The sequence below is a fragment of the Odontesthes bonariensis genome, chromosome 14 (assembly GCF_027942865.1).
Source record: "Odontesthes bonariensis isolate fOdoBon6 chromosome 14, fOdoBon6.hap1, whole genome shotgun sequence".
Lineage (NCBI taxonomy): Eukaryota > Metazoa > Chordata > Actinopteri > Atheriniformes > Atherinopsidae > Odontesthes > Odontesthes bonariensis.
The window spans coordinates 29,222,728-29,235,516 of NC_134519.1; the positions used below are offsets into that span (position 1 = coordinate 29,222,728).

At 43.0% G+C, this 12,789-nt stretch overlaps 1 protein-coding gene across 1 annotated transcript; it reads left to right on the forward strand.

The window, feature by feature from the left end:
* Positions 1–1,203: 1,203 nt before the first annotated feature.
* Positions 1,204–12,507, forward strand: rgs11 (regulator of G protein signaling 11). Its single transcript, XM_075482383.1, has 17 exons — positions 1,204–1,266; positions 1,529–1,625; positions 1,822–1,872; positions 2,668–2,774; positions 3,023–3,074; positions 4,400–4,458; positions 4,593–4,669; positions 4,745–4,826; positions 6,582–6,650; positions 7,048–7,071; positions 7,180–7,241; positions 7,519–7,632; positions 8,767–8,882; positions 9,302–9,389; positions 9,481–9,619; positions 11,620–11,702; positions 11,789–12,507. The coding sequence occupies exons 1-17, from the start codon at positions 1,204–1,206 to the stop codon at positions 11,925–11,927; spliced, it is 1,422 nt and encodes a 473-aa protein (XP_075338498.1). The 3' UTR covers positions 11,928–12,507.
* The last annotated feature ends 282 nt before the right edge of the window (positions 12,508–12,789 follow it).

Below are 12,789 nucleotides of genomic sequence, written 5' to 3' on the forward strand. Positions count from 1 at the left end.
TCTTCTTTGGATGTTGGCTGTCTTTTGTTCCGTTCTCTGTCAAGATGATCCCACACTGCTTAAATAATGTTGAGGTCCGGGCTCTGAGGAGGATTCATCCCTCCATAAGACCTGCTGCCACTGATTTTCAGCCCCCTTCTTGTGTCATTTGGCCCACCTCAGCCTTTTCTCCCTGTTTCCCTTCCTTAAGAATGGCTTCTTGACCATTTCTGATGAGGCTTCAGTATTTTTGCAGCTGTAGGATTATTTCCAAAGAACTTCTAGCTGAAAACTTGGCATATCTCAGTGTATCCATAAATAATTCGAGGAAAGTGGACAAGTGGAGGACAAAAGGAAGAAGTGTCAGGCATAAGAACAAAAAGAACAAAAAGACTACAGCAGACTATTCCTGAGTATCTTTCAGGAATAGGAACAATCAGCAAAAACCAGACGACAGAAAAAAAAACCTGTCAAACTGGGTTATCTTTAGCACTTTCTTAGGCACAAAAGAAATGGTAACAAAAAGTTTTCCTTTGCGACAGGCTGTCATAACAAAGTGCCCAAAAGACACAATTTAAAATGGGTTATTTGCCAAGTTATCTGTTGTGTGTCAGACGCCTGTTCGTCTCATGAGTTAGGGGCCTTTTCTAAGCTTCAATGAACCATCCCGGTTTTAAGCTAACGGGGACATTTTAAAACGTATTTTTGTTCGTTAACAGTTTGTGTGTTGTAGCTCATGGTAGACATTACATCACAATTTTAAAATGAATTTAAAACGTTTTTATCGCTGAATTTCGAAACAAGAAAACAAAACATTTCCTCAAAGTGGTAATTCCGTGCTATGTTGTTTTTTTTCTTTCTCCCTGATGATTAAACACTCGCAGTAAACTCAGTGGATTTAATTATCAAGAAAAAATGCATAGAAGAAGTAACATTGGCATATTTATGGACAAGAATTCATTTTTTGGGTCGGTTTCATATTTAGTTTCCTTGTCAGACACTCGTCGCGTTTCAAACTACCAAACATTAACTGCCATGTTGAAAATCCCTGTGTTACACTGTAATCCTTAAACTACTCACGGGCGCGCCCCCGCCAGGCACAGGATAAAAAGGGAAACGGGTTGTGCACTCTCGCTGCTGCGCGCTCCCGGCAGCACTTCGGTGTTTTGCACTTTACGGTCCCGTCGGGTGATCCCAGGCACTGCTTGGCAAGCAGCCCGCAAGATGACCATCAACACCATGACTAAAGGGGGGTGGCACCGGGAGCAAATGGTCTGCTTTCTGAAGGTAAGAGTCCGCTGTTTTGAGCTGTGTGATTTGGTTTTATTTTGCAAAAACATTATATTGTTGATGCAACCAGCCCGAGAACATCCAACATATTTGGAATGTGCTCATAAATCAAAACAAATGAGCAGACATATATGGACATACTCTGGCTGGGAGCATCGTTAATATCAACTTCTGACTTATACATGAGCGCGTGCGTCTTCATTATTGTGTGCATGCTTGCGTGTGTATGTGCGCGCATCTGTGTGCCTCCCCGCGACAGATGGAGAAAGTGATTGTGGCCATGCAAGACCCTGACATGGGGATGAAGATGAGAAACCAGAGGCTCCTCATCACCGTTATTCCACACGCTATGACAGGTGTGTGTGTGTGCATCCGTTTCGTGCCAGCGCGCACCAGAATCCACGTGCACAGTTAGCAGCTTGAGTTTGTCCCAGCAGTCATACATAATACAGCAGAAAGTTCCAGTGAATGCTGTGTGTGCTTTGCAGAGCGAAAGGAGGGAGTTCCTCTACTTTTCCTCTGAATAATTTGTTGGATTCTGCCGTTTTACAGGTCATGATATAATTACATGGCTGCTCCAGAAGTACTGCATCTGTGAGGAAGGTGAGTGCGTTATAAGACTGCTGTTATTCTCTGGCGCATGTGTTGCCAGGATATGGTGTTTTCTCTGGTGAGGTGAGGTATTACCTGTGTAATAGGGGGGTTGGTGTTTCCAGTAATCAGGAATGGGACTGAGCCCCAGAGGGACCACGTTTGATTAAGTCACCTGATGATGCGTGTTTGATTAGTATCCCTCTGGAGGTCCTCAGCTCAGGGGACATTACCACGCCTGAGTTGAATTAGAGGTTGGAAAAAAACCTAAAAAAACAGAAGCTGTTTGGCCCCTTTTGACTCAGTGTGGACCGAAGGAGGAGAGAGTGGAGTCAGTCAGCAAAGAGCTTATGCGGCACACAGCGCTTTTTTTATTTATTTTTTTGATTAGGGGAGCTGTCAGTCATACAAGTGAGGCACTTTAACAAATGAGGAGAGACGGAAGATTGATGAGGTGTTTCATCCACGGAATAAAGCTTTGATTTAAGAGAGCGGGTGTGTGTTTGATAGAAGATGTGCTTGACAAACAGGACCAGCCGCACTTTTCCAGTTCTAACCATGTCCCAGAATCAGCTCAGTTTCAGAGCTTTAGCTCTAACAAAGTTAACATCTCTGTCACATGTAATCACACATGATACAGTAATGAATAGAAATCTGCCGTCTCATAACGCATATCATGTTTAACGTTTAGTGCAGATGACAGGAGGTTAACATGGTGTGGGGGGAGTGTAATTAGAGTCTGGGGCGTTTCTCCTCTGAAAGGCAGTAGAGTTCTAAGTCTGAGACTTCTCCTTTGGTGTTTAACAGAGGCTCTGCACCTTGGCGGCATGCTGGTGAGATACGGATACATTTACCCTCTCAAAGAACCACGGTCCCTCGTGTTACGGCCTGATGAGACGCCCTACCGCTTCCAGGTCAGAGGATTAACCCTTCCGCGGCATGTTTGTTCTCCCCGTGTGTTAAAAAACACCCTTCTTCCACATGTCTATTTAAACTGTCACATTCTCTGCTAGTTTGTCTCCCTTTTTTTAAGCTTACTCCATTAGCACACATTCTCCAGTAATCCCTCATCCATCTGCCACTCTCTGTTGCCACTTTTTCATAAACCGTCTTAACATTGATCTTGATTTAAAAGAGGAAAAAATGTCACATGTTTTCCCAGACTCCTTACTTCTGGACTAGTACGAAGTGGCCTGCCTCAGAGCTGGACTATGGTAATGAAACCTGAAGGTGGTGGATGCATTTCTGTTTGTGATGCTAAAACAAGTTTTTTCCACACTTTACACAGACACATACTGTTGTGAAAATTGAAAGAATACCCTCTAAAGTTTTATTTATCAGGACAAAAAAACATCTACTCCCTAATAGGTCTCAGAATTTACGTAAATGTGACCTCAAAACGGACTTGTTACACTGTGTCATTATGTACTTAACAAGTTCACCCTTACTGCCTTTATAGGAATTAAGAGGGTAAGTTCACAAACCAGGCTGCTGCTAATCAAATGCACCTGTTTAATTGATCTTCATCAGCAGTGTGAGCACCTCTATAAAAGCAGAGGTTTTGTCAGTTTGCTGGGCTGGAGCATTCATGTGTGTTAACACAATGCCAAGGAGGAAAGACATCTGCAATGATCTTAGAGAAGCAACTGGGAAGGGTTCTAAGGATAAGGATATTCTGCAGATAGAAAGATCATTCACAAGTGGAAAACATTTAAGACAGCTGTCAATCTTCCCAGGATAGGACGTTCCAGCATGTTCACCCCAAGGTCAGACTGTGCAATGATCAGAGAAACTGCAAAAAACCCAAGAGCTACATCTCAGACTCTCCAGGCCTCAGTTAGCATGTTAAATGTTAAAGTTCATGACAGCACAGTTAGAAGCAGACTGAACAAGTTTGGCTTGTTTGGAAAGGTTGCAGGAGAAAGCCTCTTCTCTCTAAAAACAACATGGCAGCATAGCTTAGGTTTGTAAAGTTATATCTGAACAAACTATTAGACTTCGGGAACAATGTCCTGAACAATGTGACAGAGCAGACCAAAGTGGAGATGTTTGGTTATAATGCATAGCAGCACGTTTGGAGAAACCAAACACAGCATATCAGCACAAACACCTCATACCAACTGTCAAGCACGGTGGTGGAGGGCTGATGATCTGGGCTTGTTCTGCAGGTACAGGACCTGGACACCTTGCAGTCATGGAGTCCACCATGAACTCCTCTGTATACCAAAGTATTCCAGAGTCAAACGTGAGGCCATCTGTCTGTGAGATAAAGCCAGGCTGAAATGAGGTCATACAACAGGACAATGATCCCAAACACAGTGGTGATGAAAGTGGTTCTACAAGTTGTTAAAGAATGGGGTGCACTTAGTTCGTCAAACACTGCTTCTACATTTAGGCTTAAGGCTTCGATTGAATATAATATATCCTGATACATAAAACCTTAGAGGTGACAGTGGATGTACTTTCTTTTTCACGCCAGGGTATAGATTTATATACGGTACATAACCTTTGTTTTCTGTCTTTTGTTTTCTATTCACAGCAATATATTTGGCTAAAAAGAACATAAGAAAACAAGGAGAGCTGATGGAATATGAAAAGGTGTGTCTGTATCTCGAAGAGGCATGGAATATGTGCGTAGGGCATGATCACTCATGTAGGAAGGACATCGACGCAAAAGGCCTGTGTCATCATTCCCTCCTCTTCCTTTTATTCCCACTTTTTTCCTTTTTTAGGAACGATACAGTCTGCTGCACAAGAGGATCAACCACACCTGGGACTTTGTGGTGATGCAGGCCAGAGAGCAACTCAGGTACACCCACGCGCATACATGCAGCCACAATTAAAAACACACACAAATTTACCCTTTTTTTCCCCCTCTGTTTAGAGCATCCAAACAGAGGCGGAAGGCAGACCGAATTGTTCTAGAATGTCAGGAGCAGGCTTACTGGCTCATCAACAGACCCCCGGTACGTTCAACACAACTACAACTACACTGCGCTGCACTTTATGAGCATGCTGTAACCATCTATACAGCGCTCTACTACGGTATTATATATATATATATATATATATATGTATATATATATATATATATATATATATATATATATATATATATATATATGTATACACACAAAACTTAAATCTGTAATGCTTCAACAGTTCCCTCACACATATGTGATTCATCCATGACATGCACCCTCATTACTTCACAGATGCTGGGTTTTGCACCTTTCTTTTATAACAGCCTGGATGGTGTTTTTCATATTTGGCATATAGAACCAGAAAACCTTTCTTTTGTGGGAATGAGTTGTGTAAGATGCTATCTTTGACTCAGTTCAGTTAGCCTAACAGTACTATTTACTGCACTTCTGATGGTTGATGGACGGAGGCCCCAGGCAAAGGACATACGCACAATTAAAATCCAAAAGGCGAGTTTAAAGGAGAAGTTTTTTGTTTTTTTAAACCTGAACCTTATTTCTGGCATAAAATAGGTTTGTGGACTCATCGATAAGGTGAAAGTCGGCGTCCTTCGGACGCTATTTAGATCACTTGAAATGCGAGTACAGTATATCCATATAACGGAAGTGAACGGGGCACAGACAATGCAGCCTTTAAATAAGGCATCATCTGTCTTTATTCGTGTTGTTGTTATTGGGGGCTAAAAGTGCAATAGTACGCATTCATTCATTCATTCATTCGTCTTAAAGTATTGCTGAAATAAAGACAGATGATACCTTATTTAGAGGCTGTATTGTCAATGCCCTGTTCTCTCCCGTTATATGGATATACGCGGATCTCGAGTTATCTAAATAGCGCCAATAGATGAACGTCAGAAATGAGGTCCAGGTTTAAAAAAAAACAAATTTCCTCTTTAATGGCAGACTAAGGGTCAAACCCAGGCAGATAGACAGCATCTATGGGTTTGACTTCTAGGGGTTTGAAAAAAGCAAAAATGTATTAACAAAAGAAGGGCTGAATATCCAGAATTGATCAACAATGTCATTGTAGACGGGCAATCTGGTTGGACAGTCCGGCAGGGATTGACTGAAACCAGACATGTATATGGACAAGGTTTGCATTGAGAAATCGGTAACTGGTGTCGTGTGTATGGTTTGCACACAACAGTGTTGAATACAACACAATATTTGATACAATATGTTACACAACGACATGATCTGATACTATGCTATGATATATAATGCTATGATTTTTTAATTAATTTGTTTTTCTCATACTATTTCAGCCACAGATTCTTCTGCCGTCTGCATGAAATATTCAAACCATCAAGTAAAAGCATTAACTGACAAAGGGAGAAACCGTGAGGTGGGGGGGCATAAAGAGAGAAGGCGAATCACCGTTTACGTTCTGAGTTACTGAGTGTTTACACTGCTTTATTTTGACACTGAGGCATCTGAACAGATGTGTTGAATGGGGAAGGAAGGAGTTGGGAGCAAGAAATGGATGGCGGAAAGAGCAGAGAGGCACAGAGAGACGAGCGCCACGCAGACGAGAAGTCTTTTTGAAGCAGGGACTCCATCTTGTCTTGACCTTATAAATTAGGGACGAGGGCTTGGAGAAAAAGAAAGAAACCTGGGAATAAAAGTCAGAGCTGGTGATGTGGAAAGCTCTCATCAGGCTCGCACACATTCCGTACAAACGCACACGACACGCACATTATACTTCAATATAACTGAATGCACACGTATATTTCTTTTCAGCCTGGGGTGCATAATGTGTTGGACATGGGCCTGGAGCGACCGAATAACTTCAGTACGAGAGTCACTCTGGTCAGTTGTTTTTCTCTACGTCTGGTTCAAATGTAAAGTTAGAGCACTCCCATTGTGTAACTCTCCTTCTCATTCCCACTCTTTCGTGCTTCTGGGATTGTTTCAAAGTAAGTGTTGAGCATTATATACTATGCTGCACGTATTGTGCTCTTTTTAAACTTAGAAAGCAGCGTTAAGCATGCAGGACCTGGCATGACACGAGTGGCATCTGCAGTCTGCAGATGTTGTCAATTTTTAGCACAACATTATGACAGTGTCAGACTATGTAGAGCCATCACAGGAAAGCACGCAGAGAGCCATATTATGGTATTATTAAGTGTAAATCTGGAGACTGCACTGTGAATACCTTCGACGTGGCTTTCTGTGATGACAATGTCTTACTCTTTTGCAGAACTAGAACAGCGACTACTACAAAAGAGAGGTAAGCGATGCCGTCACTCTGAGCGCAGTGTTGACATTTGTATTGGTGTGTGTGTGTGTGTGTGTGTGTGTGTGTGTCACATTTGTGCGTCTCGGCCTATGTTAACAGATTGAAGCATCCAGACGGGCCCTCGGAAGAAACCGCGTAAAGTCCTCCATCTGCTTAGAAAGGTATGTGTCAGTTTGGTGAAGGCTCACATGCACACACACACAGATAACACGTAAGATCTAATGGATGTGCTACTGCCTGAACCCAATTCTTCGTCTTCCTGCACTCGCACGCATGCACACTGGGCTTAGTGCTCCTGCTATAAGAGCCTCTAATGGATGCTTCCTGGGGCAAGTTAGAATTAGTGGCCATTAACTGTTATGATCTGCTGCACTAACACAATAAATCTACGTGTGTGTGTGTGTTTTTGTGTGCGTGCATGCCTGTGCATTTGCGCAGCTTTGTGAAATACAGCGAGCAGTACCAGAACCATGATCCCATTATGCAAGGCTGCCTCCCCAGTAACCCTTGGATCTCTGACGACACAGCGTACTGGACCATGAATACAGAAATGTGAGACCCTTTACAGCAACACTCCGCACACAGTTTGATGTTTTCTTGCAGCTAATGTACAGTTCGAGGAAAATGAAAAAATGATCCCCACCCATTGCAAACATTTTCATGAAAAGAGAATTTTCATTTGACGAACGACTTTTTTTTGGGCTAAAAAGTGTCAGAAACAAGTGAAAAAGGACGGGAGGAGGATGATATATTTGAAGCATTTCTCAGTGTTTTTAAAAAAATTTTTTTACTGAAAATTATAAATCTTTTGTCCACAGCCGAGCAGATTAAACTAAAGCAAATAAATGATACAAAGCCAAATTCAAAGTGCAGCGGGGGAAACGGAGCAACAGTCTCGGCAACGCCAAATGAACCATTCCATACCTGCCGTGTCTACGTCAGCCAATGCAATTTTTAAAAAGGAATGCCTGCATTTTATCTGACAAGTCACCCCTTAAGCTTAGAGTATTAGCTCGCTTACCACAACTTCTGTCAAAGTGGAGCGATGCGAGTGTCGCCATCAGGCTCTTTTCCTAATCAGTGGAAGCACAATGGGACACCACCAGGTGCCATCGGCTACATTAATGTGGCTGAAATGACATTTTGAGTCATATTTATTTATGGTTATTGATGCAGAAACAAATGCTTTAGCAAATAGGTCAGAGATCTGAGCTCACAGCCACTCTGCTCCTACTTACTCTGTTCCTCTCTCATGTAAAAAAAGACAAAACAAAAAACCTAAACTGGCAGTATCCCCTGTTTTATGTTTACCGGCTTCATTTTCTCTTCGAGTGGACGGGAATGAATGGAAGGAAGAGAGTAAAAAGAATGTGTAAAGTGTTAGGGTTGGCCTGCATCTGTCAGCTGCAAAACACTGAGAAATTAGTAAATTACCTATTTTATTTTGTTTAGCTGGAAAATCAAGACTGCCTGAGGTTTCCCTTTAGAAACCTAACATTATTACCAGCTCTAACACACTGGCATCCCGTCTTATTTGTTATGTGTTTGGGTTATTTTCAGCCATGACATCATCGAATAAGAGAAAAAAAAAAAAAAAGACTTTCCATTAAAAGTTAAAATGTAGCATTCCAAACATCATGGTGTTTGCATCCATCCATTATAATGTGTGTGCGTGTCTTTGTTTAGGGTGCCTGTCCCGACGCGGCTTCGAGTGGAGCGCTGGAGCTTTAGCTTCATGGAGCTTCTCAGTGACGCCATGGGTGGGCGGGAGTTCATGACCTACCTGGAAAAAGAGTTTAGTGGTGAGAAACAGTGGCAGCGATGTTGGATATTATTGGCAAACGACGGCGAGAAAGCCGTTTCACGGCATTTTCAGATGAAGCACGCCCCTGTTTACCAAGTGGTACAGATTTCTACAGCGAAAATAAGTCACTCGCAGTAACTTTTAATTGATTCTCACTTTGACAGAGAGATTAACTTAGAGGACTGAAAGAAGTAGATAGAGAAAAACAATAAGGAGAGAGGTTTAGTCCCAGGCAATTATCAGTGTACCACAGAGGAAAGCAGAACATTGGCGAGGGAGGGATTTGTTCATCCATGCATATTGTGTGAAATATTTCCACAGAGACCTTCATGCTATAAAAAGTTTCTCACTGCGTGTCATTCTTTCTTGCATCATTGTTTCCTTTACCTCAGTGTGTGTTTGTGTCTCTGCTCTCAGCGGAGAACCTGTATTTCTGGCAGGCATGCGAGGACATTCGACACGGAGAAAGTTCCAGGATCGTGGAGAAAGTGGAAGAAGTTTACCTGTGAGTGTGTGACCTCCCAAACCGTCTAGAAAATCCTTTCGCATGCTTACGTTCAGCTTCATCGTGTGACAGCCAAACTTTTGCCATCTAGAAATTTCCTGGCCCCTGGAGCTGCCCGTTGGGTCAACATCGACAGTAAGACCATGGCTAAAACGTTGGAGGGGATCAAACGGCCGCATCGCTTTGTCATGGATGATGCGCAGATGCACATCTACTTCCTCATGAAGAAGGTCTGGTTCCAGCTGATCACCCCCAACAACCCCTACAAATTTGACTACACAAGAATGAATTTTGGGAAATATACATAGATCATCCGTAACATTATGACCATCCCTGAAATATAGAGCAGGTGCTCCTTAGGTCACCTTAAGACCCCCTAACCCATCGAGGCATGGACTTCACTAGACCTCTGAAGGTACGCTGTAGTATCAAGCCCTGTAAGTCGAAAGGTTTGTCTCCCTCGGATCTGACTTATTTATCCGCTACATCCCACAGATGCTTGATTAGATTGGAATATATATTGGGGATATTTGGGGGGCAACTTCAGTCATTCAAACATGTTTTGTGGTCCTAAAACAATTCTTGAACCATTTTTGCGGCAGGGTGTATTATCCTGCTAAAAATCCTGATTAGGGGTGGTCCGTGGCGTAGTGGGTTGAGCAGGCGCCCCATATACAAGAGGCTATAGTCCTCACTACAGCTGGCCCCGGTTCGAGTCCCACATCAGACGCCCCTTTGCTGCATGTTGTTCCCCTTCTCTCTGCTTCCTGTCTCTCTCCACTGTCCTATCCAATAAAGGCATAAAAAGCCCCCCAAAAAATCCTGATTGGGCTACACCTTACACGAAGGGCTAATATAACCCTTTTTTTTTTTTTTTAGAGGTGTACCCCTCGACAAAACCGTGTCAAAGGTAGAACACCCTTTCAACCGACTAAACAATGTAACCAATCCATATGAATGACAGGACCCAAGGTCTCCCGTCAGAACATTACCCAAAGCATCGCACTAACCCCATCAACTTGTGCTTTTCCCATAGTGCACCGTGGTCTCTTTTATTTGAGGTAAACAGCGCAGACAGACCATCCACATGATATATATATAAAAAAAAAACCTTCTTCCACCTTCTTCCATTGCTCCATGTCCATTGTAGGCACTTTGGGCAGTGGACATTGGCCTGCACGGACGCCCTGATTGGTCTGCGGCTTTACAGACCTATGCGTAGCAAACACTGATGCTTTGTATGTTTTCACACCTTTTCATCAGAGCTGGCATTGGAATATTTTAGCAATCTGTGCTACAGTGGTGGGATTTGACAACCCGGGACGGCTTTCGCTCCCCACATGCATCAGCGCTTGGCCGCACAAGACCACTTTATTTGACCACAAGAACATTCAACGAGACGTGGAGTAGTGGAGATACTGTGACTGTGCATTTCTTTTCTACGTCCAAAACGTCGACTACAAGAACAGAATGTTCACTTGTTGCCTGATATATTCCCCCCACTGCCAGGTGCCACTATAAGAAGACAATCTGTGTTTTTCACATCATATGTCAGTGGTCACAATGTTATGGCTGATGGTCCACGCAAGTATCTCTATTTTTAAGCCGTTTTACTACAAAGCTTGCTTTACATCGCAGCTAATGAGCTTGCTGTGAGATGTTGCAGTGGAAACTTGTCAAGGTTTCCAATAGCTAAACTGCATAATGCCCAGCAATAACGTGCTCAAGCTAGTCTTGCACCAAACTTCCCACGCACCTGTTTTCTGTTTTATAAAAAGTTGATTTTCTTCTTTCCACTTTCATTCTTTTGTTGGGTTGTTGAGACTTGTTTTTTTTTCTGGTTTTGGGCGCGCTTACAAAAGTACCTTTTTTGGGAAATATGCTTGAAGACTTTGATAAGAAGACTGATGTCACTCAAATTAGCGAGCCTTACATTTCCTAGCCCACAGTTAAATGGAGCTAAGCTTGCTGTTTCATCCTATTGGTTTTATGCTAACCTTCATGTTGGTTCCAGCTTCATGTTCGTTCTATCAGCAAACAAGTGAATTAGTTTATTTCATCGTGCTACAAAAATGTTGTTTTCTTCAACTCTTGTGACGTCTGGCACAAGCATTTGTGTTTAGGATGAATGAATTTCTGATTTACTCTTTCTCACCATCTTCTGTTGAACTTCATATGTTTTCCCATGAGCTATAAACGTGTGTGTGTGTGTGTGTGTGTGTGTGTCTAGGACTCTTACCCGAGGTATCTTAAGTCTGACCTTTACAAAAACATGCTGGTCAAGGCTATTGTTCCTCAGGAAACCAAAAAAAGGTAAAATGTAACACTCATTGCCAACCAATTCTCCTTCCCTAATGAAAACAAGCATTACATTTATGTCTTCCCCTACTTCCTCTCAGTGTCTTCCCCTTCATGAGACGCCAGCGGCATTCTAGTCCTTCCCCCGCTCAGGCCGTAGCCCAGGCAACAGAAGAAGACGGGCGTGCCAAGGGGGCAGGTCAAGCAGGTACCAACTCTGCAGCCGGCTCCCAGGTCTGATGGAGGGCCCCCCTACTAAAAAAAAAAAAGAAGCGTGGGACTCGGTCGCAGTCTTCGTGGTTTCAGTCACAGCAACCACAACCACAGCAACCACAGCAACCATCCACGGAGCGCTCCTCTGCTTCCTTTCTTTCAAGCTCTTTCGTCATCACTTCAACATTAACAGAGCTTTATTTCAGCGTAGAGCCTCCAGTCGGAGTCCAAATGTTCACACCACAGCGACCGCTCAGTTAAGCTAGCAGTAAGCAGCAGAGAAGGCGCTTTTAGTGCAACTGTTAAAACCTTTATTGCTGCATCCTCATCATACATCTGCATCCCATCTCAGTCCAAACAGTGTGTCCATTTGTTTTAGATGTTATCCCTCATTTATAATCTTCCTTTCTTTCTCAACGCATCAGATATATTGGAAATAAAGTATGTTCTGTGAGCAGTTTGCAGGTTTCTGGTAAAAGGCTTGTGAAGACATCCATTTAGTGAGATATTGGCCTCAGCATGTCTGTGTTTGCCGTACGGTTTGTTTGCCTGGTTCATCCCATGCTGGAGCCGCACATTGTGATGTGTTGTTGATGTTCATTTTGCTCGAGCATGTTTTCATCCCAATAAAGTGTCACAACAGCAGTCAGTGTCGTGTTTGGCCTCAGTTCTGCGTGCCAGTGAATATCATCGTGCAGATCTGCAATCGGGCTTTCCCGCAATTTTCTTTTTTCTTTTCATTCTTACACGGTTTTCTGCGCAAGAATGCGTAGCAACTCAGGCAAACACAGCGTTGTTAGCAGGTTACAGTGCGTAAACAGCTTCTACTGAATGTTACAAAGCGGTCGTGTGGTTTGTTTGGAGATTTTATCAAAGCTCAGTTGTTCGA